Source organism: Pongo abelii, chromosome 2 (assembly GCF_028885655.2).
Source record: "Pongo abelii isolate AG06213 chromosome 2, NHGRI_mPonAbe1-v2.0_pri, whole genome shotgun sequence".
NCBI classification, from domain to species: Eukaryota; Metazoa; Chordata; class Mammalia; order Primates; family Hominidae; genus Pongo; species Pongo abelii.
In genome coordinates, this window is record NC_085928.1 from 100,002,002 (window position 1) to 100,029,418 (window position 27,417).

The following is a 27,417-nucleotide window of genomic DNA, read 5'->3' on the forward strand; positions in this document are numbered from 1 at the left end:
AATTTTCCCCAAAGAGAAGAATCCAAGGGGAACCCTGAATACCAAGGAGAGACCAGATTTTGGTGAAGAAGATTCCACTCAGAGAGAACACTGCAGGCAAGGGTACTCTAGAAGAGAGAATAGGTTGGCACGTTCACAGAGCTTGAGGGAGGTCCCCGAGGGAACTCAGCAGAAGAGGGGCTGGGAGAGACAGGCGTGGCCAGGACCATTCAATGGCCTTGCCAGTGAATTCTGATTTCATTGTAAATAAAGTCAGAAATCATAGAGGATGATAAGTTCTCTGCAATAACGAACCGAACTTCCAGGATTAATACCGGTTGCTTTGATGTATACATTCTATAGACTGCAAAATAATCCCAGGGTTAGAGAAAATAACCTGGCCACTGGGATGCTGGAATGTCTGTGGTGATGCTGCTAATAGCTGCTGTGGCTACACAATGATAACTAGAAAAAACAATTAATGGGCTTTGGCGTGTGTTCAGTATTGGGACACATGTTTTATAGGCCGCTCCTTCCTCAAGCCCCATGAGCCAGGGCAGTCACTGGTCTCATCTTACAGTGGATGATCTGGAAGCTCAGAGACAGAAATGACCTTCCCTAAGTCACAAGGCGATCAAGAGGCAGAGTCAGGACTTGAACCTGGATCCAGGAGGTCCCACAGACCATTTTCTTCACCAATGAATCAAGTGGCCCATAAGCAACAAGCCCTTTGGACGGCATGCTGGGGAATGCCAGAAAGACAGTATCTGTAAGCAACTGATTGCTGAAGACAGGTGTCATTCTCTGGCTCATCTTCTCCTAGCCCATCCTAACCCAAATAGATACACACACACACACACACACACAGGGAGGGGAGATGAAGAGAAGCTATAAAAAGAAGAAAAACACAGCTGAAAGTTGTTTTCAAGTCAAGTGTATCTATCACCTTTTCCTGTGGCAATAGCAACATGCTCACAACCTGCCTGGTTCAGAAAAGAAAAAGAGCACACATGTGGCAGTGGATTAGAGTTCATATTTTCCTTTGTGGCCCACGGTAAACAAGTTATGGTGTTTTATTCCTGTGCACCCATCACCCAAGCCATAGGAGAAAAACATTGTTCCCAAATGTTTTCTTACTGCAGCGCCTTTGTGTGCCAGTGATTGCTGTAATTTAACCTCCATAATAAAACAGAATCATCACTGGATGACAATTTATAGCACAGTTTCAGAACTGTTTACTTCTTCTATAGTGCTCCATAGTGATTAAGATTTACTGGTGTTGTCTGTCCTCGGGGAGCACTCACATAGCCCTGCCAACAGCCATCGAGCCAGACAAGTGAGGCGCTCACTTAAGGCACCTAAACGTTTTGGATGCAAGTGTCAGCCTGTGTCTTAATAACCAAAAAGGGGTGTCCACGGCTTGATGTACCCCTGTGGACAATGAAATAAACTATAAAGCATTCCAGATGACTCAGCCGCCTCCCGTGGAATTGTGCATCTTTCTGATAAATCACTTTGAAGATATATACATGGAATGCCAATGTTATATAACCATCTATTGTAAGAAGGGAGGGTGAAGATGCTGTTTGAAATGAGGCTATTTGACTGGCTGGCTTATTATTGGGGAGGAGGAGGGAATGGTATCGGGGCAATGCAGTGAAAGACACAAAGAAAGAAAGGAAGCGAAAAGACATGGAACTTTAGAGGCATGAAATCAAGTATCAGGAGTGGCAAAGGGGTGGCATCAATAAATCCCCCTCCACTGGAAAAGGACTAGTCTAGTCTTCTCAATAGGGCCTACAACTACTGTGGGACAACTCAGTTTTCCACTAATGCAGAGACAGCAGAACTTAAGCAATGCAGGTATTAATAAGGGTGTTAAAAGTGCATCCATTTTAAAGGAATTCTAAGACAAAGAAGGCTGTGCAGCAATGTCACTGATGGATCTGGACTCTGGAGTTGGACATACTGGACCTGCATCTGCTCTGCCAAGCTTTCCCTCTGTGACGTTGGACCTGCTCAGTTTCCTTATCTGTCAAAAGGAGGTAATAATACCGCCTACCTCATGAGGTTGTTGAGAAAATGGAATGCAAAGATGTGTCTTAGGCACAAGGTGGGAAGCCAGGTACAAGGAAAGCAGTTAAGAAAAGTTCACTGTAAATGTTATCTTTCCACCTTTGCACTACTGCTCCAACCTCAGACATCAGCATACCACCATCACCATTTGCCGTATCTGCCTACCACTGTGTGTGCAGATTTCTGTCTGTCTGTCTATCTATCTATGTCTCGTTCTATGTCCCGTTCTATGTCTGTGTGTATTCAGAAACTTGAGCTATTCATACTCTTAGCACATCATCATCACTGGTCCATGCAAGGCCCCATCTTGATTTATATCTTCTCCTTCAGCCCTGACCTCTACTCTTATTCCCCTCCCCCACTTGCACCCACTCTAATGGATTCAATGGACTCCATAACGGGACATGTGTTTATAGAAAATGCATATGGGTGTTTTATATACTTTTAATTTATATAGATGCTACTTTACTATAAATCTTATGCTATTTCTTATGCATTGTTTCGCTCAAGATCAGTGTGGGTTGCTGTGTGATCACTGCTTTTGCAACCACATCCAGCACATTTGAACTGTCGCTTTCCCTAATGATGGGTTCTAGGGAGTCTCTAGCTGCCTTCCAAAACCAGGCTGCAACTGGCCTTCTCACCTCACCTTTACTTACTATGTTTCTTTGAATGAACATACATAACATATAACTTCCGCTTTAAAGGGAAGTTATATTTGTTATAATGTAAATTTCATATAACTACTAAAATTATTAGACAGCTAAGAGCGTGTGACCCCTGGGCTCCCACAGGTACATCACTCCATTAAGGACCGGCCTGATGCTCACTCACACCGGACACTATCCTGCATTCCACTGATAGGCTGGGGCCAATGAGCTCAGGCTGCCAATCTAGTTTTCCTCTCTAAACATTCTGTTTAACCTGCAGCTTTTCCCTCTCTCAAACAAGCAAGGGCAATGAGAGGACCAAGCAGAGCCTTGGAGCCCCTCCCTCTGTGCCCAAGGAAGACACTGCAATGCAGAGCCTTTTCCACCTTCACTTTCCTCTCCTTGTCCGTCTCAGGGACCCTGCCCAGCTGAGGAAGTCAGGCTGTGCAGAGCAGGGGGGCGTCCATGCCCAAGAAGATTATACAGATGGGAGCTCTCCATAACCCACTGGGGCTGCCCTGCAGACAAGTCTCCTGGGATTCTGAGGAGGCAGAGTTTCTTCTAGGTTACCTCCCTGAGATAGTAGTGTCAGAAGCATTGGAACCAGAAAAACTCCATTTTTTTTTTTTTTTTTTTGAGATGGAGTCTTGCTCTGTCGCCAGGCTGTGTAGTACAGTGGCACGATCTTGGCTCACTGCAAACTCCGCCTCCCAGGTTCGAGCGATTCCCCTGCCTCAGCCTCCTGAGTAGCTGGGACTACAAACATGCATGACCACAGCTGGTTAATTTTTTGTTATTTTAGTAGAGACAGGGTTTCACCATTTTGGCCAGGATGGTCTAGATCTCCTGACCTCATGATCCACCCACCTCGGCCTCCCAAAAGTGCTGGGATTACAGGCGTGAGCCACTGCACCTGGCCACAACTCCATCTTAAATAGGGGCTGGGTAAAATAAGGCTGAGACCTACTGGGCTACATTTCCAGACAGTCAGGCATTCTAAGTCACAGGAGGTCGGCACAAGATACAGGTCATAAAGACCTTGCTGATAAAACAGGTGGCAGTAAAGAAGCCGGCCAAACCCACCAAAACCAAAACGGCAACGAGAGTGACCTCTGGTCGTCTTCATTGCTACAATCCCACCAGCACCATGACAGTTTACAAATGCCACGGCAATGTCAGGAAGTTACCATATATGGTCTAAAAAGGGGAGGCATGAATAATCCACCTCTTGTTTAGCATATCGTCAAGAAATAACAAAAAAAATGAGCAACCAGCAGCCCTTGGAGCTGCTCTGCCTATGGAGTAGCCATTCTTTATTCCTTTACTTTCTTAATAAACTTGCTTTCACTTTACTTTATGGACTCGCCCTGAATTCTTTCTTGAGTGAGATCCAAGAACCCTCTCTTGGGGTCTGGATCGGGACCCCTGTCCTGTAATAGTAGCATTTGCCATAGCTGAATTTTTAAAACCTCTTCAAATATTCCTATTAAGTGTTCTATCATATTCATACTTTCTGTATGACTATATTAATAATTAGACCAAGAATAATAGTAACTAGTCTTTAGGAAGTAGAACTATGTGCCAGGCACTGGGCTAAAACACTTTACATCAATGTTCTCATTTGACCCTCAAAATAACTCCATTAAGTAGGTATTCTGACCCTCATCTTAGAGTTAAGGTTCCTAAAGCTTAGGGAGTTTAAGTAAATCGGGCAAGATTATTCAGCTATCAAATGACTAGGACACGATCTGAGCTGAGTGAGTTTGGTGCCCAAACCAGAGCCTGCTTCTGCTATGATGGTTGTAAAAGGTACTATTTACATATACAAATAAAAATAAATGACCATTTACAAAGTGTTTGCCATGTAACCCATGGGCTCATGCCAGACCCATGTTTGCTCATTTGATCCTCATGTTACTTTTGAGGTCACTTGTGTGACTGCTTCCATCTCAAGGAGGGAGCGTGTGACCTGGGCTCAGGGCTAGTCTGAGGGAACCAGCCTCAAATCCATTTTTGCCATATCCAGAGAGGCACAATCCCTGCCACATGAGAACACGTCCATTTCACAGACAAGAAAACTGAGACTCAGGGAGGTTCAGGTCTCACTGTCAGTGGATAATGGCTAACCTCAGGTCTCCCTAGCTCCAAAGCCCAGTTCACTCCCTTCCAAAATGAACCTGTTTCCCAAGAGATGACTGAACATCTAAGTGCATCAAAGTCTGCATACAAAATAGCCTGTAATCCCAGCACTTTGAGAGGCCAAGGTGGGCGGATCACTTGAGGTCAGGAGTCAAGACCAGCCTGGCCAACATGGTGAAACCCCATCTCTACTGAAAATACAAAAATTAGCTGAGCGTGGTGGCGAGCACCCGTAATCCCAGCTACTTAGGAGGCTGAGGCATGAGAATTGCTTGAACCCAGGAGGCGGAGGTTGCAGTGAGCTGAGATTGCACTACTGCACTCCAGCTAGCAGAGTGAGACTGTCTCAAAAAAAAATAAAAAATAAAAAAGTCTACACATAAAACAAATGGCATGGGCAAAGTCCTTGCACTTCCACTTCTACAAGAGGAAGTAATTCCCAAGGCTGGCCTTCTTAAATTGCTGGGGCCAATGAAGCAGGCTAAGGGAGCGTGCTTGGAGAGCCACAGCCATTGCTGAAAGTGAGCAAATTATGCATTGTCTCCTTATAACTGCCTTCAGAGAGGTGAGACCCAATGGGACACAAGCTCGGAGAACCAACACGTGACTTTCCCCCTTGGGCTGACTCCTACGAGGTTCCCTCCACCCACGAATTGTCCAAATGTTGGGGGAGATTCCCTAAACAGGACAATCCTGAACTGGTCCATCTGCTAAATGTAGCTGAAAATTAAAAAGTAGGCTCTTTGCTTCCGTTAAACACAGGCTTCTCGGGCTTTCTCCCAGCACAATAGAGGCAGCTGCACTTCCCAGCACCCTCCTCCTGAGTGCTGCCCGGGGGCTTCACTCTCGGTGGGCTGTACAAAAGATTTGTGCTCTCCAGTCTCCAGAGCGCATCTGGCTGGAAGAGAGGAACAGGCAACAAAGGAGCCATCTCAGGGCACCGCAGCCTCTGATCACTGAGAAGGCGACATAGTTTCTAAGGGTGGGCAGGTGCATATAAATCAATACCCAGAGAAAAGTGGGGAACATGGCAGCTTTTCCCTAGACACAAAGGGAAAGGGGGGCGGCCAATGAGCAGTGCAGACACAGAAATGCAAACCCTGCTGCAACTTCCTGTATTCTTAAAATGACACCCGAACTCTTCCAGTGAACACCTAGCACCCACCAAGCCAGGTGTGTGAAGCACTGGGGGAAACTTGGGGAGCAGAGTAAAATGGACCAACCACTGGCCTGGGAGGTGGTGAGGAAGACATTCAAATAAACACATGAATCAACCACCTCTATTCCACCACACCAGGCCCCTCACAGCAGGAAAAAAAAAAAACCCTTGTCTTGCGCTCTCTTCTCCAAATCCTCTCTCCACTCTATCCTCCTCTCAATGCCTTCAACTGGTCCCACATTCTACTTCCTCTCCAGCTTCACGTGTGCTGTTCCTTCTGCTTCTGCCACCTCCCAGGACCTGGTGTATGTTTGGCTTCACTCCCTGGGTTCCCGGGTGGCACGGCCAGGACTCCCGATTTCAACGCCTTCCTGTCTCCCCTAATAGAACATAAACTCCATGTGGGGAGGGGGCCAGCTGTAAATCTAGATCTTAACAGTAGCCAACCCAAAGACCTCAGGCTGATATAACTTATAGCCCACAAAGCAGACAGGTGGCCAAGGAAAGATGGGGCAGGTGAGGTGAGCATGCTTCCCCACCCACACACAGGCCTTGGACGAATGAAGGTAGCTCAGGACAGGAAGAGAAGACACATAAATTGTACCCCTACTCTCAAGCTTTTATTTTCTCCTCTTTGAAATGACAGGAATTCTCAAAGAAATAAGCACTTCACCCCACTCCCGACAGGCATTAGTTCAAAGCATCACTCCCCCATCCAATTCTCAGCTGTGGTTACCAGATAAATCAGAGAACCTGAACTTGATTTACACATCGGATGTGTTTCAAAGTGGCATATAAGTAAATACACATGCATGTTCATGTGTCCTATACATATGTGAATTATATCTCAGTAAAGCTGCTTAAAAATTGCAAGGGTGGCTGGGTGCTATGTTTCAAGGTTGTGCCAATAATTAGATAACTGCTTTTTAAATGCTAACAACTCAGTTATTAAGACAAGTTGTACACATGACAAACATCAGAGAGGAGATGTGAGAATCTAATTTAAAATCATTGACTATGCAAATGTGAAATTTCAAAATATGTAAATGCACCACACTGTGATAAAAAGGAAGGATACATGGGGCTAATTTCTTCCTGTTAATTCTGCTAAAATAAGCCCTTTATTGTCCCGTTCCTGCCATGGTGAGCTCTTTGTGTTGTTGCTGATGAAGCCTTAATGCTCTTTTTTTCTAGAACGAAGTTTAATGAATAGTTATTTTTTCTATAAGGTGCCTGCGCAGAGAGATAAGTGCCACATATTCAAATGTAGCCACTTTGAGCATTTTTCATCCCCTTCTCCACGTGACCAATACTGTCTCAGTCCATGCTACAGGAAAGTGTATGCTGGGGACCAGGGTGGATTGAGGGAGGGAGGGGATAGCTCTGATTTTCATTTGCCAATTCTATGAATGGGACCAGACTGGGAATTATTTACATGAATCAAACCTTTTCGAGATTGGGAGAAAACAGACAACAAAACAAATAGAACTTTTTATAGGTGAGGGCTGAACAAGAGCTAAACATCCTCAAATGTTAAAGGTGAAGAAAATCTCAGTCTCATTTGGTAGTTCAGGAACTTTAAAAAAGAAAGATTCCATGTCCCCTTATAATGCACATTCTTACCTTAAATCCTTTGAATGGTCTTTCCCCCGCACCCAGCCAAGAATTTTTTAAATCCAACTTCACAAGTATCACTTAAATGAGATAATATATGCAAAGCGCAGCATGGTGTCTTGGCAAGCAAGAAGCACTCAGTAATGTGATGATCACGATGACAACAGAGATGATATCAATGATGAAAACAATGGCAATGACTCCAGCTGGCTTTCTGCGGGGGAATTATGAAAGCTATACGTATGCTGCCTGCTTCATACACACACAGACTCTGCTAACCCTAATCTGATTAATGCAGGGGTTGCAAACTCAATGTTCCTTGGGGCCAGAGTAGCAAATAAACAACTAGGGAGCTGCATGGAAATCAACCAACGGAGACATTCATGCTGATGCTGATTGCTGTTCTATGGACATGGAGGCCCAGGATGGCTACACTTCTCCATTTTCCAAGATTTAAATCTGGATATTTTAATATCACTACATATTTTTATATGTGATTTCATTCTTCCTCCTTAAAGCCCACACAGACCAAGTAAAAGGTATCTACAAGCAGGATTTGCCTGGGGGACACAGGTTTACAATTCTGATGTGATTAATTCTTTTTTATTTCCCCATCTCCATTGACGAAATTCCCATGAAAATGAATGCTCATGTGTCAACCTCCAACCCCCACACTCCTGCCCATCCCCTCCATTATAAACACATGTGTACTAAACATACTTCCCTAGAATAAAAATCATCTCTACCAAATCTGGTCTCAGCGGCCAGCCCTAATTCCCCCGTGTGGACCACAGCAAGCGGATGCACTGTCCCCAGACCATGGCCACAGTGACTGCAATGACAGACTCCCAGCACATCAAGGGAATGGATCCACTGAGCCCTTTGAAGGGAAGTCCTCTTGGAGACAGGCTGCCAGGCTCAAAAGGCATCCTAACAGAGGCCACCCACAGGCTGGCCAAGAGGCTGCCTGCAGGGCTCCACTCCCCTATGAGTCTGACTGTGCTCCAGTCAGACTGGAGCTGCTTCCATCATCTATGTGCAGCTGGTACCCATCTATTCATGGCTGGCTAAAAGTGATAAGAGTCAGAATCTTTGCCCAGCCTAGAGTTTTCACTAAGGTAACTCCTGCATTAGTCAAATCAGGGCCACAACCTGGGTTAGGGTTAGCAGTCTTCGAGTGTCTGCAGAGACACCTGCTTGAGGTAGGAAGACTCCTGCTCATTGGCTGGAGTGGGGCTGTCTATGAGCAACTCCAACCGTGACCCTGGATGAGGAGTCTGCTTTCTGACATCCGTCATGGGCTTTGCAGAGGTACTAGAGAAGTTCCTCTCTATAAATCCCATCAAACAGCCTCACAAAATGCTCCAGAGTCACTGGGTGCAGTGAGGGGAGGCTCTCTAAGTATATTCCCAAGGATCTGATTTTCCTTCCCAAGTGACACACACACACACACACAAATCAATTAAAAAGCACACAAGAACAAAAAATCCACATTTACCCCTGATAGTACAAAGCCTTGCATGTTCATCTATTCAGGCTGCCAGTAAGCCTGGGATGTGCAATAAATGATATCCCAGCTGATTTTTAACAAAGATTCTGATTACTCGCAAGGGCTGTCATCTCTCCACTGAATGCAGTGTAAATGAAATGCCAATGAATTCCTAACTATCTTTTCATTTTCCCCCTCATAACCTAATTTAGAAAATGTAAATAATCTCACTCTGTTTGCAGGACCAGCTGCTCCTCACCTCCATATGGGAAACTGAGTAAAGACCAAAAAAGTACAACCAATGCCACCAACACATCCCTAGTTAAACAGACTAAATATGCATTCAAAATATTTCTGAAACCCTTTAATTTGTTGCTGGTAATTTATAAAATTATAGACAGTGGTCTTTTATTATCATTATTATTAGTAGTAGTATGGCTTTCTTCTGTCATTTGGACCTCTTGATGGTAATGGATCAGTAATTCACCCATCATAATTTCCTCCCACCCACAAACCTTTTAAGATTGCTTTTGCCTGGCCTGAGTATAAATTAAGAGGCATTGTTTTCTACCTGGCCTGGTGTAGAACAACAACAACAACATAATACTCTGAAAAATCAGAAATGGGACCAACATCTTGGTGCCACATTGCTGTATCAGGTTCATTCACTTGGAGCCGACAGTGGAGGATTCTGGAAAGTCCATGAACCCCACAGTTGCTTTGCAGTTGGGCTCTAATACTTTCTTTTCCCCTTTATCATTCAGGAGTTCTCTGGCCAAAGGGAAGGGGTGTAGCCCATACCATCCATATCACCCTCACTTTAAGTTACCCTGACCCCAAGACAAAGGCCTGTAAGTCAATCCACAAACATTTACTGAGCACTTAACTATAGTTTGAAGCACTGTAGTAGGCACTGGGGCCAGAGTAAAGGCAAGTTGGGACAAGAAAAGAAATAGTACAGTTAAACAAGGGGAAAGAGTATTACCAGGCAATGTACGAAACTAAAAAATAAAAATGAAGAAATGGCTACTACACACGTAAAAAGATGGTCAACTTAACTACACAGTACCTTTCAGAGAAGTCAATCAAAGTGACCCTGGTGCTCAGTCTGGGTGCTCAGACAATGATCCAGCTGGGAACAGGGCCCTTTCCCGGTGAGAGGGGCTGCACCAAGCTCAAATTCTCTTGCAGCTACTGACTTTCTCCCACAGTAGTGGGGAGGCTGAAACACCCTCGGCACCACAGGCCCCAGGTACTGAGCCGCCGACGCTCCCAGCTGATTCCTCCAAACAGCTGACACCCCAAAGTCAGGAAGCTTGGTGCTAGTTAGCCTGTCTCTCCTCCCCAGGACTGTTCCTATGATACACTCCAGAAAGGGAGGAGAAGGGGAGGGCCCCTCCAAGTATGTCCAGCAGAGTGCCTATACCCACATTCCTCTCTGTGGGAGGATGGGGATCAGCACCTGGGCCATCTCTCTGTTTTGGCGAGCCCATGCTCTGTGTGACATGGTGTAATTTCCTCAAACCCTGGTGCAGGACAGATGAGGAGCCAGAGGGATCCACTGTGCCAAACGGTGAGTAATTAAAGAAAATAACTTGAGGCCAGGCGTGGTGGCTCATGCCTGTAATCCCAGCACTTTCGGAGGCCAACGTGGGCGGATCACCTGAGGTCAGGAGTTTGAGACCAGCCTGGCCAACATGGTGAAATCCCATCTCTACTAAAAATACAAAAATTAGTCGGGTGTGGTGGCAGACGCCTGTAATCCCAGCTACTCAGGAGGCTGAGGCAGGAGAGTCGCTTGAACCCGGGGGGCAGAGGTGGCAGTGAGCCAAGATAGGGCCATTGCACTCTAGCCTGGGCAACGAGAGTGAAAATGCGTCTGAAAACCAACCAAACAAACAAAACAAAACAAAAAACCTTGAGATACTATAGTTGGCCAAAAGACTAATAATAGTCAAATACTAGGGAGGACAATGCGGAAATAGTTCCCCTCCAACCACACAGGTGGGAACATAGGCAGGCATAGCATTGTCTGTAGGACAATCTGGCAAGATACACCCAAAGCCTTAATTTCAATTCTAGGAATATATCCTAATAAATGCATCAAATAAATGGACAAAACTTTCTATGCAAGAGAGTTTATCATATTATTGCTTATAACAGTGAAACACTACGGATGCCATCAATGTTCACTAAGAGAGAGCTGCTTGATTGGAAAATCCAGAAAGCAGTCGTGAACAACCTGCTCCTGAATGACTACTGGGTACATAACGAAATGAAGGCAGAAATAAAGATGTTCTTTGAAACCAACGAGAACCAAGACACAACATACCAGAATCTCTGGGATGCATTCAAAGCAGTGTGTAGAGGGAAATTTATAGCACTAAATGCCCACAAGAGAAAGCAGGAAAGATCCAAAATTGACACCCTAACATCACAATTAAAAGAACTAGAAAAGCAAGAGCAAACACATTCAAAAGCTAGCAGAAGGCAAGAAATAACTAAAATCAGAGCAGAACTGAAGGAAATAGAGACACAAAAAACCCTTCAAAAAATCAATGAATCCAGGAGCTGGTTTTTTGAAAGGATCAACAAAATTGATAGACCGCTAGCAAGATTAATAAAGAAAAAAAGAGAGAAGAATCAAATAGATGCAATAAAAAATGATAAAGGGGATATCACCACCGATCCCACAGAAATACAAACTACCATCAGAGAATATTACAAACACCTCTATGCAAATAAACTAGAAAATCTAGAAGAAATGGATAAATTCCTCAACACATACACCCTCCCAAGATTAAACCAGGAAGAAGTTGAATCTCTGAATAGACCAATAACAGGAGCTGAAATTGTGGCAATAATCAATAGCTTACCAACCAAAAAAAGTCCAGGTCCAGATGGATTCACAGCCGAATTCTACCAGAGGTACAAGGAGGAGCTGGTACCATTCCTTCTGAAACTATTCCAATCAATAGAAAAAGAGGGAATCCTCCCTAACTCATTTTATGAGGCCAGCATCATCCTGATACCAAAGCCTGGCAGAGACACAACAAAAAAAGAGAATTTTAGACCAATATCCTTGATGAACATTGATGCAAAAATCCTCAATAAAATACTGGCAAACAGAATCCAGCAGCACATCAAAAAGCTTATCCACCATGATCAAGTGGGCTTCATCCCTGGGATGCAAGGCTGGTTCAATATACGCAAATCAATAAATGTAATCCAGCATATAAACAGAACCAAAGACAAAAACCACATGATTATCTCAATAGATGCAGAAAAGGCCTTTGACAAAATTCAACAACCCTTCATGCTAAAAACTCTCAATAAATTAGGAATTGATGGGACGTATCTCAAAATAATAAGAGCTATTTATGACAAACCCACAGCCAATATCATACTGAATGGGCAAAAACTGGAAGCATTCCCTTTGAAAACTGGCACAAGACAGGGATGCCCTCTCTCACCACTTCTATTCAACATAGTGTTGGAAGTTCTGGCCAGGGCAATTAGGCAGGAGAAGGAAATCAAGGGTATTCAATTAGGAAAAGAGGAAGTCAAATTGTCCCTGTTTGCAGATGACATGATTGTATATCTAGAAAACCCCATTGTCTCAGCCCAAAATCTCCTTAAGCTGATAAGCAACTTCAGCAAAGTCTCAGGATACAAAATCAATGTGCAAAAATCACAAGCATTCTTATACATCAATAACAGACAAACAGAGAGCCAAATCATGAGTGAACTCCCATTCACAATTGCTTCAAAGAGAATAAAATACCTAGGAATCCAACTTACAAGGGATGTGAAAGGCCTCTTCAAGGAGAACTACAAACCACTGCTCAAGGAAATAAAAGAGGATACAAACAAATGGAAGAACATTCCATGCTCATGGGTAGGAAGAATCAATATCATGAAAATGGCCATCCTTCCCAAGGTAATTTACAGATTCAATGCCATCCCCATCAAGCTACCAATGACTTTCTTCACAGAACTGGAAAAAACTACTTTAAAGTTCATATGGAACCAAAAAAGAGCCCGCATCGCCAAGTCAATCCTAAGCCAAAAGAACAAAGCTGGAGGCATCACACTACCTGACTTCAAACTATACTACAAGGCTACAGTAACCAAAACAGCATGGTACTGGTACCAAAACAGAGATATAGATCAATGGAACAGAACAGAGCCATCAGAAATAATGCCACATATCTCTAAGTATCTGATCTTTGACAAACCTGACAAAAACAAGAAATGGGGAAAGGATTCCCTATTTAATAAATGGTGCTGGGAAAACTGGCTAGCCATATGTAGAAAGCTGAAACTGGATCCCTTCCTTACACCTTATACAAAAATCAATTCAAGATGGATTAAAGACTTAAATGTTAGACCTAAAACCATAAAAACCCTAGAAGAAAACCTAGGCATTACCATTCAGGACATAGGCATGGGCAAGGACTTCATGTCTAAAACACCAAAAGCAATGGCAACAAAAGCCAAAATTGACAAATGGGATCTAATTAAACTCAAGAGCTTCTGCACAGCAAAAGAAACTACCATCAGAGTGAACAGGCAACCTACAAAATGGGAGAAAATTTTCGCAACCTACTCATCTGACAAAGGGCTAATATCCAGAATCTACAATGAACTCCAACAAATTTACAAGAAAAAAACAAACAACCCCATCAAAAAGTGGGCGAAGGACATGAACAGACACTTCTCAAAAGAAGACATTTATGCAGCCAAAAAACACATGAAAAAATGCTCTCCATCGCTGGCCATCAGAGAAATGCAAATCAAAACCACAATGAGATACCATCTCACACCAGTTAGAATGGCAATCATTAAAAAGTCAGGAAACAACAGGTGCTGGAGAGGATGTGGAGAAATAGGAACACTTTTGCACTGTTGGTGGGACTGTAAACTAGTTCAACCCTTGTGGAAGTCAGTGTGGCGATTCCTCAGGGATCTAGAACTAGAAATTCCATTCGACCCAGCCATCCCATTACTGGGTATATACCCAAAGGACTATAAATCATGCTGCTATAAAGACACATGCACACGTATGTTTATTGCGGCATTATTCACAATAGCAAAGACTTGGAACCAACCCAAATGTCCAACAATGATAGACTGGATTAAGAAAATGTGGCACATATACACCATGGAATACTATGCAGCCATAAAAAATGATGAGTTCACGTCCTTTGTAGGGACATGGATGAAATTGGAAATCATCATTCTCAGTAAACTATCGCAAGAACAAAAAACCAAACACTGCATATTCTCACTCATAGGTGGGAATTGAACAATGAGAACACACGGACACAGGAAGGGGAACATCACACTCTGGGGACTGTTGTGGGGTGGGGGGAGGGGGGAGGGATAGCATTGGGAGATATACCTAATGCTAGATGACGAGTTGGTGGGTGCAGCGCACCAGCATGGCACATGTATACATATGTAACTTACCTGCACATTGCGCACATGTACCATAAAACCTAAAGTATAATAATAATAATAATAATAATAATAAAAGAAAAAAAAAGAAAAAAAAAAAAAAAAAAAAGAAAAATAACAGAAATCTATATTCATTGACATGTCCACAACATGTAATTTTTTAAAAAGCTTGTTACAAGAAAGAATAATCCAATGTTTTAGAAGTTTATATACACCCACATATATCTATATATTCACGCACAAACAGAAAAAAAAACCCTGTAAGGACAGAAACTAAGATGCTGAAAAACAAAAGGTATTGAGAGACATTAAGTACCGTTTGATACTTACTTCCTCATGCTGTGATCTTTCCTTTCCGCTTTTTCATTTTCTGCACATTCTTTTTCCTTTTACGATGAATATGTATTACTTTTATAACCAGTAAAAACAAAAAGCATTAAAAAACACATGGGTGCTTCTACAGTAGACATAGAAAACACGAAACTAAGACTTCCATAAAGCTCTGCAAATGTAAAGCGTTTAGTCCAATTATTTGGGAAAGAGATAAATAACCATGAAGTTGAGGAGGGTTTGATGCAATGGTTCTACCCACAAAGAAGAAAGCTTTCTACAGGCCAACACCCCCAGAATAAGCAGGAAAGTTAGGATACAGTCCACCAAGTCAAGCCAACTTCAAAGATGTGAGGCTGATGGAAAACTGAGAGCTTGAGGAAAGAAGACATGAAATTGCACATACAAGTCATCCAGCGGTTCCCCTTCCTTCCCTTTAGTGGTAAGCATATAACCCCAAGTGGGTGGACAAGTTGTTCCCTTTCAACGTGGGAGGGACAGCAGTCTTCTGGGCCTAGCTGTGAGGCTCAGGTTGGCTCAAACTGAAGTATGTTAGCGGAAACCCCAGGCCCATTTGGGGTGAAACCCACGAAGACCAGGCAGTTCCATGTGGTTTTGTTCTCAGCCATTAACCAAAGATGGTTCGCTGACCTCATCAAAATTGGTGAATACAGATTGTTGCTCTTTTTTAAGATTCTTCTGGTTTGACGTTTTTGCTCTAAATTTCCTTACATATATACGTACGATTTTGCAAGCAACCCAGTTTACCAAAAAAAGGGGACAAATAGACCACAAGATACATCAACATAAAAAATTAATAGTCTCCTCCCTCTATCTGTGACTCAAAACAGAAAACATTATTTTTTTCTGAAACAAATGTACTGCTCTTTCAAAGTACAAGCTTTGAAATTCTGTGATGAGATCAGAAATGAAAACAAGACAGAAAACAAAAATCTTTTAGATCTATACAGCCATATATACCTCCACTGCCTGAGAACTTAAAGTGATCCTGGCACTGTTAGGCTATATTCAGCTCCTAAAACCTCCACAACTCATTTTGGACTTAACATGTAAAGAAAATAATCAGTTCTGTCTTAAGAACCTTTCCTTAACTTACAAATGGATAAACAGAATCAATTATTTCATTTCCAATGTAATCCTTTTGAAAGTATGCCTCAGACACAATTTTCACAATGTCTATAGATCAGATGAGTTCTTAAACCAGAAGTACTCATATAGTCCCTATAGATATTAATTCCTTATACAGCTTATATTTTGGGGATGGAGTATGCTTTACTTGGGTGCATTCTGCTTTTCATGCCTCACTGTATATATTCCCATAAAAACATTGATGTATGTTATAGTCATACATATGTAGACAGGCGCCAGTCAAAAAACATTTCAAGAAAGTTGCTTTAATAGTACCCTCTAGCTTTTTGGAAGATTGGCGTAAATCTCTTCTGCAGAGAGAAAAATCCATTTTTCTAAGAAGGTAAATGTTTATTAAATGCAAATACTGATATTCGTTTCCTAGGAAAAATGTCTTGCTGCATGTGGAATTTCTCGATAAAAAGCTTTCAAGTCCCAGGTTTCTCCAGATAAACCCCTATCAGTGAACTGATGCGTGAATGCACTGAAATTGAATTACTGTACAACAGCAATTACTTTCCACAGTACAGCTATAATGGGAATCAGTTCCACAATGAACAGCAGGTAACTATAGGAAGGGGGGAAAACTTAATATAAAATCTAGTCTCCTTTAGCTCTTTCAACAAGCAAAGGTATTTATTTTTAAGCAAAACACTCTTTTCGAGGGCCTGATTTATCATTTTATCAATGTAAATCAAAAAATAAGTGAAACAAGATTAAGTTTATTTACAGGTGTGAGTTTCAGGATGCTTTCAAAATTTATTAAATATCTTACCCAAGGTTTGAAAACAATTGGCTCATCACAGAGTGGGTCTAGCTACAACTTGTGTTTTATATCTCTTCACATTCCCCAAAAGAGTTCATTCTTTTAGATACATCTAATTAATTGTAATGTTTTGCTTGAAATGCTACCACAGCAGATACTATCCTATAATCCCCCCAGTGCTCCTTCCCTCTCTGAAACCTGTTAAAGTTTGTGGAGGTCTGAAGTCTGCATAGGCTGACTTTTAAGGTCCTCTGAATCAGTGTCTGGCCCTGAAACCAGGAACACCTGGGAAGACCAGAGGAGGTTCTAAGTCCAGCTCAAATCAGTGTGATGAAGGCAGTGCCCACCCCAGAGCTGTTCAGTGCCACCAAAGGCAAAATCCACTCTAAGGAATTCACCTTTAGAAAACCATCCTGGAGAATACTAGCATAAAATCATAAATTCACCAAAGTCTTTTTGTCATTTCCTAGTTTACCTGCTTTTCTCTTGTGCTGCTCATCTCAGTTATATGTACTGCACCAAAATTACAGGATCATGACATCCCCCTGGCTGTGATGGAATTGGTCCTCAAAGTATATCTTTACAATCAGAGACGTCCGTGGTTACGCAGTTACTTCCTACAGATTCTCTTCCCACCGCACATTTGGCTGTGCCTGCTCAGAGTTCCCTGGAGCCCCAGATAATGCTTGCAGTTGATTGATAGTTTGTGCTACTCCCCCTGAAGGGCTGGATTTTAAAGACAAAGGAAAGGCTGGGGGCAGCCTGTCCATATAACCAAGGTCATGCAATATAACCCTTCTGCCTTCTCCCTCCCCTCAAATCAGGGTACATTTCTCAACATCAGCAACTCAGGAGAAAGGGGAGTGGTGTCAAATTTGCCTTCCATCAATATCAAAGATGAGTTCTGACTTGTGACACAGACAAGCATTTCCAGGTATCACTTAGGAATGGTCTGATGGGAATCCACAGTTGGCAGAGGACTGGTGCATATCCTTTCCTCCATGTCCAACATGTGAAATATCTCCCTTGAAATGTTAACGAACTAAAAGCAAATGGACTGTATTTCTTGTCCATTCGTAGGGACTTAAAACTTGACAAACTGCTTAGCAATATTAATTGAGGGCTTGGTAGCATAAATATGTCTGAACAATGAAGGTGAGAGATGGTGCCTTGGGCACAACTGCTATACACAAAAGCAAGCAGGAGCATGGCCGTATCAAATAACCTATAGCTAGCCTCTGCGTGAGTGTGAAAAAATTATTTAAACCACCAATGGCATTAAAAAGAGCTAGAAAATATTAGTTAAGAAATGCTACCATAATGATGGCATCATTATGTTAATGGAAATTACTGAAGCTAAGGTTATTTATAATTTGCTAGCCTGAAAAAAAAGTTACATATAGTCCATTACCAATGAGATGACAGGGGTTATGTAATGGGCAGGCCACTTTAGGTTTCACATTTACTTCAGACATCTGACGGGGAGAAAATAGGACTTTCTGTGATAGGATAATTGCATAGTGGAGAGTAATTCAAATAGGAGATGAGGATGATAAAATCACTCTGATTCAACTAATCACTGGGAAAAGTGATGGAGGAAAATGATGAAATCAAGCCAGAAGAGACAGAGAAAAAGATCAACATTGTTTAACAGGCAGGAGATGACAGCCTACATGAAAGGACGAGGTTATTGTAATACTCCATTTTTTTTCCCCCAGCACTAACTGAACCTAGTTTCACAGACTAAAGGTGTTGTTACTGTAGCTTCCTAAATTGCTACTGCCAGACTCATAAATATTTTATATACATCAATGGAAATGTTAATAAATCAGGGTTGTTTGTGAACCAGGTTTCTCTTACACACGTCCCTGGAGTCACCACTGATTCACACTAGGAAAACACAAGGTGGGGCACCTGAACCTGGGACTCAACTCCAACTGCTGGGGGAGGGGGATGGGGGCTTGGAAACGGAAGATTCCTAGGCGTGGCGCATCAGAGTGATAGGGCGAAACCTAAAATCTGTTCTGTTCCTGAGCTATCAGAAAACAGCGGGGTGGGGGCCCGGCACAGTGGCTCACGCCTGTAATCCCAGCACTTTGGGAGGCTGAGGCGGGCAGATCACGAGGTCAGGAGATCGAGACCATCCTGGCTAACACAGTGAAACCCTGTCTCTACTAAAAATACAAAAAATTAGCTGGGCATGGTGGCGGGCGCCTGTAGTCCCAGCTACTGGGGAGGCTGAGGCAGGAGAATGGCGTGAACCCGGGAGGCGGAGCTTGCAGTGAGCCGAGATCGCGTCACTGCACTTCAGCCTGAGCGACAGAGCAAGACTCTGTCTCAAAAAAAAAAAAAAGAAAAGAAAAAGAAAAAGAGAAGAGAAGAGAAAAGAGGGGGGTGGGGTCACTGCCCAGTGGGTGACATGGGAAAGGACCCCACCTTGTCTCACAGTGGTGCGTTCCAGTGCAAGGCTACAAATAATGACTCCACTGCAAACCCATGGGCAAATTTGGACCTGAGGTCTTTGCTCTTCAAATGTTCATAAATCCCACAGGCAAACAGCAACTTTTCCTAATGGAGAATCAAGGTATCATTAAAATAGGAAAAGAGTCACACTCACTGCTTCCCTGGCCTCCAAAGGGACATCTCATTCCAAATGGCATATGGGTCCTGAGTGTTAACAAGAGAGCCACATGGCTCACAGTGAGGACAAGGCCCATCTCTACTGTCCCCAGACTAAACCCCTGTGTGCACACAAACTCTCTTTAAAGACGGGCGTGGGGAAATCCACATAACAATGAACCAATTAACCAAGATGTTACAAGCTCGAGCATCAAGCGTGATTACAGAAGGCCTGTGCATTTATTTTAAAATATATAGAATACACATTGCAAGGAATCTGGCTGCCTTTATTCTGGGAACATTTCAATTTAAACAGAGCAACTTATTTTTTCTTCTCAAAGGAACTACACCCGCCATACCAAATCATCTTTTTTTTTTTTAATCTTCACTAATTTAACGCAGAAAGGTTTTAAAATTAGGCAATATGAAGACGCTAAACCCAGTTCACGTTCCCTCCTGTCTTCATCCAGGTGCTTCCTAAAGCTGCAAGACTACCTCCTATCAGACGTTCACAGGTTGGAAGGCCCTTTAACCAGCTGTAACAGCAAACGTTTACTGAACATTTACTGTTTGCCAGACACTGAGCTAAATAAACACCTTACGTAGATACAGAGGTGCTGCAACCCCACCACCTAGGTGTAAAAATTAACTCTGCTGAGCCTTGCCCACGTGACCTGGGAAAATGACTTCACCCTGCCAAGCCTGTTTGGTCATTTCTAAGACAACAATAATAACAGTGTCTCACTCCTAGTGTTGATGCAAGAATGAGATTGCATACATAAAGTGATTAGCACAGGGGCTGGTGCATCTGAACTCAATAAGTGTAAGCATGTATTTATTAAATCATTGACTTCTCGTAATGCCGCCAGGCTGGTAAATGAGGAAAAAGAGATTCACAGGGGTTACTCAGCTTTGCTCACTGGTCTCCCACCTTGGGGCAGAACTGAGATTCGGGACAGTTCCACTACTTCCAGAGCCCATGTCTCACTGACCACGTGGGCCCACTGCCTCAAGGAGGTGAGGTCTAGGTTCTGGTGCTGGCTGGACCTCTGTGTCACGGCAGCATGCTGCATGGCCCCCTCCCCCCGTCGCTCCCAATGCTCCCCTAATTCCAGGCACCAGGGCTACTTTGTCAATTGTAGAAGCAGAACCTAAAGATATTTATGTCCCTTTCTCCTCTAAAATTCTGTGATTCACAAAGAAATGCATGCTAAAACAATATGTCCCCCTCTCAAATTGACAATGCTGTTACTAGTATTTTTTTTTTTTTTTTTGCAAGGATTTCAGAAAATAAGCACTTGCACACCACTCCCGCTGGAGCAGCTGTGAATTGGCACAACCTTATCTGGACAGAAATGCTTACATATGCATAAAGAACCTTGAAGATTGTTTCTGAGCCTCTGAACTGTCTTCTGTGTTCTGGAATTCACATTAAGGAAATACACATACACTCCAGGATACTGAAAGCAAGGAGGCAGTAAAGAATGTGGACTCTGGGGTCATTATGGCTGGAGCTCTCTCTCACTCCTCATGGGACCTCGGAGAAGCTACTCAACTTCTTCCTCTCAGTCTCCTCTCTTGTAAAATGGGAATAATAGTAACATCCACCATGGAGGTGTTACAAGGATAATACAAGTGAGTACATATACAGTCCTTAAAGGAACAGTTCACCTGTAGTAGGTGCTTGGTTGGTTGATCCATTATAAACATATAAGAAGATTCACTGCAGCATTATTTATGTCAAAACTTGCAAGTGAGCGAGGTGTGGTGGTACATACCTGTAGCCCCAGCTACTCAGGAGACTACGGTGGGAGGATCACTAGAGCCCAGGAGTTTGAGACCAGCCTGGGCAACACATCTCTTAAAAACTTTTTTTTTTTGAGCCGGAGTCTCACGCTGTCACCCAGGCTGGAGTGCAGTGGCACAATCTTGGCTCACTGCAACCTCTGCCTCCTGGGTTCAAGCAATTCTCCTGTCTCAGCCTCCCAAGTAGCTGGGATTACAGGCACCCACCAACACATCCAGCTAATTTTTATATTTTTAGTAGAAACAGGGTTTCACCATGTTGGCCAGGCTGGTCACGAACTCCTGACCTCAGATGATCTGCCTGCCTTGGCCTCCCAAAGTGCTGGGATTACAGGCGTGAGCCACCATGCCTGGCCAATAAAAACTTTCAAATAACTCAGACGTCCAAATATATAGGAACAGTTATATCAATTATGACACACTCATAGACTGAAATGTTATGCAACCATTTGAGAAAATCACAAAACACAGTGACACAAGAAAATGCTCAGACTAGAGCTTAGTTGAACCCTAGCATACCTTTGAATGGTTTTTGGCCGTTACTGAATGCATCATACAGTTACAGGCCCACGTTGTATGGCTGTACAATCAGTGGCAGCTCTGCTGAAGGCATAAATTTATCAGAATAAAACTGGCACAGGAACCCTCTATGAAAAGGGCAGTTTGTGCCCCTAGTGACTGCTTTTCCTGGCTAATCAGACTGTAAAAATAAAAGTATTTACATAATAGATGAGTGAGTCAACTTTTATCTTGCAGATATTGGTTCATCAATGCCATCCCCTGAAGCTGCCTTTGTCGTCTTCAGGCAATACAGGGTACAAACCAGAGGCACTTACCCTGACTGCCTCAGACTTCTTGTGAAACATCTCTTCCATGTTCTTTGCCAGCTTCTTTACCAGTTGGAGGCCATCGATTTCTTCTATGGCAACATCTTTCTCATACTCTTTGTATTTCTGTAAGAAGAGAGGGCAACATTCAAGACACATGACACCATAAAACACCACACCTGTGATTTCAGAGCACAGCTACCCACAAGGAATAAATAAAGATAAAATTATACCATGACTGCTTCTGGTGAATTTGTGGATATTAAACTTTGTTTCAAAATTATTAAGCCAACTAGGGAGAAGTACGAAACTGACTCTGGCTCTCTTGGGAGACTTAACTAGCACCCAGGAAAGGAATATATCTTAACCCAATTAAACTATCATCTGTCTATTTATAAGGGACTGATTTCACCCACAGTTGACTCAAATTCTCAATAAAGACAATTTTTCATTTTAAACCCATCACATACCCTGGTAGTTTATCTGTTTAAATGTGCAGTTCTCAAAGTGATCCCAAAATTCCTATGGGTCCCTGAGACCCTTTCAGGGTCCATGAAGTCCTCATTTTTCCAACAGCATGTCTATGTGAAGCCAGATTTTCTTCAGCAACCAATCACAAGAGATTGAACACAGAAGCAGGTATGGGAATCCACCTATTTCCTCTTAAGTCAAATATTAAAGAGATTTGCAAAATGAAAAACAGCCACTCCTCTAATTTTTTTATTCTGGAAAGTATTGTTATTTTCCATAAAATATATTATAATATATATGTTAACATGTAATGAGTTTTTTTATCCTTGTATTAATCACTATTTGAATTTCTTGGTTATAATTTCTAATATGGTACATATCAGTAGATACAAGTAACCCACATAAACAGATGCTCTCAGGGAGTCCTCAGGACTCTGTAAGAGTGTAAAGGGTCCTCAGACCCAAAACGTGGTTTAACTAAAGATTTAATTTTGTTCCTAGTGGAAGGAAATATTGTCTATTAATAGGAACCTTCCAAATGAAGTTTATAACACTTTTAATGTCAACATGAATCCATCACATTTATTTGGTTATCAAACAGCTGGAAAATTAAAGATGCCGGGTAAGATATATTTACTCTTATTTGTGGGGAAACTCTGAATCAAGTTTACTAATTCCTCACCCCAAGCTCTTACCCAGGGAAATCAAGGGGCTCCACATCTCATCTCGGCTCTAGGGACCTTAAGAGTTAGTTGTGAAAAGGAAAATGTATTACATTTTAATGGCAGAATAATCTTTGAGATATAAATCTAATCTACATTTTCTCTCCACTCATTCCTCCCATCCTATACCTTCAAAATGTAAATTGGGAGGCTCAGTTTCTCCTTGACTCGAGGAAGGGTGGGGGGGTGTGTGTGTGTGTGTGTGTGTCACAAAACGCTTCCCTTCCTTGCTCAAATGCTCAAATGTCCAAGTCTTTTGGGGCAGTAATACTGGGTATCCTGAAATGAGATTAGTGTTTGAGGACAAAGGGAGGAACTCTAAGGAAAGCAACGAATATAAAGAGAGAATTCCTCAGACCCTTAAACTAAAACAAAATCCTTAGAGCCTAGAGGTGAGGCTGGAGGCATCTGGCCATGTGTTCTAGGAGCAGCAAGATACCCCTCTCTTAGCCTGGGCAACATAGTGAGACCCAGTCTCTACAAATTTTTTTTTGTTTGTTTTTAATTAATCAGGTATGGTGGCACATGCCTGCAGTCCCACTACTTGGTGAGCTGAAGTGGAAGGATTGCTTGAGCCTGGGAGGTTGAGGCTGCAGTGAGCTATGATTATCCCACTGTACTCCAGCCTGGGTGACACAGTAAGGCCTTGTCTCATTACAAAAAAAAAAAAAAAGATACTCCTCTTACCCTTACAGGCAGGTAGGAACCTAGACATGGACTCCCCAGCAACCCCCTATTCACTGGCATAGATCCTCAAAATGGATCTCTTCCTCTGACCTGAATATTAGACCCAAGAGCTTGGAGTTTCTCAACATTAAGTTGATGCTGGAAAAATTAAGAAGTGGTATTTCTGGACCATGTGAGTCTAGACCAAGATTGACATCTGCTACACTGCTTATTAGATGTTATTACATGGTCCTATAATTGATCATGAGCTGTAGTTTCATGTTTCCCCCCGCTCCCTGAAAACATCCATAAAAATCTTATGAGTTGCTCTTGCATCTCACCTGAAAAACCATTTATTCCTTCAATCTAGACTTTCCTCTCTCCCCACCAAAGCTGTCCTATTCTCCAACACAAGAAGGCTTCATGCTCCATCCCAGACTCTAAAACCGTCTGTGCTCTTCTCTCCTGGCATCATCGATTGTGTGGCCCTGGAAGCAAGGACAGGTCCTTGTGGTTGCTGCCACAGCCCACAGCAGACACAAAAGACTTCTCTGGATGGAGCCTATTGCAGAGTAATTGCAATTTTACAACGCAACGGAGATGCAAGGAAGAATGCTGCTGCATTTTCCCATGGTTCTAATAAGGCTGCTATGGTTTGAATGGGCCCCTCAAAGTTCATGTATTGGAAACTTAATCCCCAATACAGCAGTACTGGGAGATGGGGCCTAATAAGAGATAATAAGGTTATGAAGGCTCTGCCCTCATGAATGGATTAACATTGTTATCACAGGAGTAGGTAAGTTATGGAGAAACTGCGTGTGTTATAAAAGTGAATATGGGGCCAGGTGCGGTGGTTCACACCTGTAATCCCAGCACTTTGGGAGGCCAAGGTGGGTGGATCACCTGAGGTCAGGAGTTCGAGACCAGCCTGGCCAACATGGTGAAACCCCATCTCTACTAAAAATACAAAAAATTAGTCAGTTATGGTGGTGGGCGCCTGTAATCCTAGCTACTCAGGAGACTGAGGCAGGAGAATCACTTCAACCTGGGAGGCGGATATTGCAGTGAGCCACAATCGCACCATTGCACTCCAGCCTGGGCAACAAGACCAAAATTCTGTCTCAAAAAAGAAAAAAAAAAAACTGAGTTTGGCCCACTCTTGCTCTCTGGCTTGGCTCTCCTTGCCCTTCTACCACTTGCCATGGGATGATGAAGCAAGAAGGCCCTTGCCAGATTCGGGCCCCTTGACCTCGGACTTCCTAGCCTCCAGACCTGGAAGAAATAGAACTCTTTTCTTGTAAATTACCCAATCTATGATAATCTGTTACAGCAACACCCAACACAGTAAGGCAAAGAGTGACCTTCCCCACCCCTACCTTGGGGGAGGTTGACTGCATTGGCCTCGGAGGTGGGGCTCTGGCCAGCCCAAACCTGGCTCAAGCTAACAGCGTGCTCTGGTATGTGAATAAAACTTCAATGACCATCACTGAGACTATTCCTAAGTTCAAATGGAAGCCAGTATCTTTGGAGCTAAAATTCCCAGAAGCTCTTTGCGGCCTGCCAGATGTGCTCCAAAAACCAACACTGAAACTCAGCTTATACCCAAGGCTGATTTACCACCAAAAATACAAAGTTCAAGACTGAGTAAAACAAACGAAACTAATGCAGTCTAATATTTATAGTCAGTGAAATGAATGTCTAAATTCTGTAATTAAGGTAATCTAGAGGCTTAAGATAAAGTAAAATAAAATGGATTTCACAATTCATCTTTATCTGAAGTTTTTGGTTTTAAACCAGGCCCCAATATTCTGGCCATATCTGTTACTTGAATGTGTTTCTCTCCCAATAGACTTCTAGAAGGGAATCGATTTATTTAACTCTGACTTTCCACCAAGTATTCAATGAGATCTTCCTATATCCCACTTTTTTCTTCTGAGTCTGCTCTGTGAACAGAAGCCCCTGGCTTTATGGCAGGTTGTCAGTCTCCCAGGAATACTGGTGCCTGTAACATCGCTAACTAATCTCAGCACAAAGCTCTTTGCCAAGCTGTGGATTCCAGATCTGGGATAAGCTGAGCAGTTTAATGGTTCCATTCCTCTCTAGCCTGGGTACCCATCCTTCAGACCATATACCAACAGGTGTTCCTTGCAAACGAGCCAAGAATATACTACTTTCTTATCATCCTGGGGAAGTATCTCATAAGCAAAAAGCACTCTGTCCTTCCAAGACATGTTAATGCCTGCTGGAATCAGGTCAGAATAATATAATGCCTTACTCTTTCCAGGAAATGTTTCACTTTGCTGGAAACAAAAGATTTTGAAGAACAAAGACCCAGTGATAGTCATTAATCAATCAAAAGCCCTTAGTAACTTAAAATGTTGATGTGTATCAAAATCACTGAAAAGGTACCTACAGTTGAAAACCAAGCAATTTGACCTCCAGTAACTGGATAGAGTGAGCTACTCCAGTACAACAGAATTTCACATAGCCATCCCAAACTGTGTCAAAGAATACAGCAAACAGTGTCACAATATATGACAGACAGTAACTGCTTACTTTTTGTTTTCAATCACTAATCCCACACACACTTGCGCACGCACGCGTGCACGCGCACACACACACACACACACACACCCTGCTAGGAGGACATACATCAAGTGTTCACAGCCAGCTGTACAATCACAAATGATTTTTTCTTTCTTTTTTTGCTTACCCTTATTTTCGAATTTTTCAATGACTATTTCACATTCAAAAATATATATAAGTTGTAATTATATTTAGAACAGAATATGGGCACCTAATAAACAGATTCCTTTAAGGGAATGTGGTCCCAATTAGACTCTTTGTAGTTAAGTGACATGTCTTCATTACCAGAGTCTAAGGAAGTCAGTAAAATGAGTCCTGTGTGTATCACAGGCCCAGGATGGTGCCAGAAGTTTTTCATCTATCAATTTGTCTAATCCTCACAACCCCCCATGTTGCAGGTGGAAAGCTGAGGCACAGAGAGGGTCAACCAGCATTGAAGGTCAACTCATTTGAGGGTTTCAAACCCAGCAGAGTCTTTCTTCTAACTGCTCCATCTTTTGACCTTGTGGGGAAGAGGAGTAGAGGGGTAGGTGACTGGGGGGTCTAAAAATTTGCAAACTTGTTTCAGAGGACCCATTTTACTACCATAAAAACACTTGTCTTGTTGATTTGTAGCCAACAGTGGCTTGAACTTGGCAAGAGAGGCAAATACCAAAACCTGGAGACATTGGCAGTTAACAGGGGCTGCGGCAGTTTACACGACTGCTCCAGGCCATCAGGGCACATTTGAAGTCATGAGAGTTGATTGTTCCTCCACAGGGCCTCTGCAGGGTGAGCTTGGAGCCTTCCCCCAAGGAGCAGACACAGCTGTCAACAACAAAAATACCTGGAGAGGGAAAAGCAAGCCCATTTTGAAGGCGGCCCTGGAACCTCAATTAGAAATTACTGCATGGCCACATGCAGGCTACC

At 42.8% G+C, this 27,417-nt stretch overlaps 1 protein-coding gene across 1 annotated transcript in view; it reads right to left on the reverse strand.

Moving 5' to 3' along the window:
- The window catches only part of CACNA2D3 (calcium voltage-gated channel auxiliary subunit alpha2delta 3), a 939,714-nt gene that overhangs the window by 719,469 nt on the left and 192,828 nt on the right, over window positions 1–27,417 (reverse strand). The window contains 1 exon segment of the mRNA XM_054552049.2: window positions 22,073–22,189. Within this exon segment, the coding sequence (XP_054408024.1) occupies window positions 22,073–22,189 (117 nt within the window).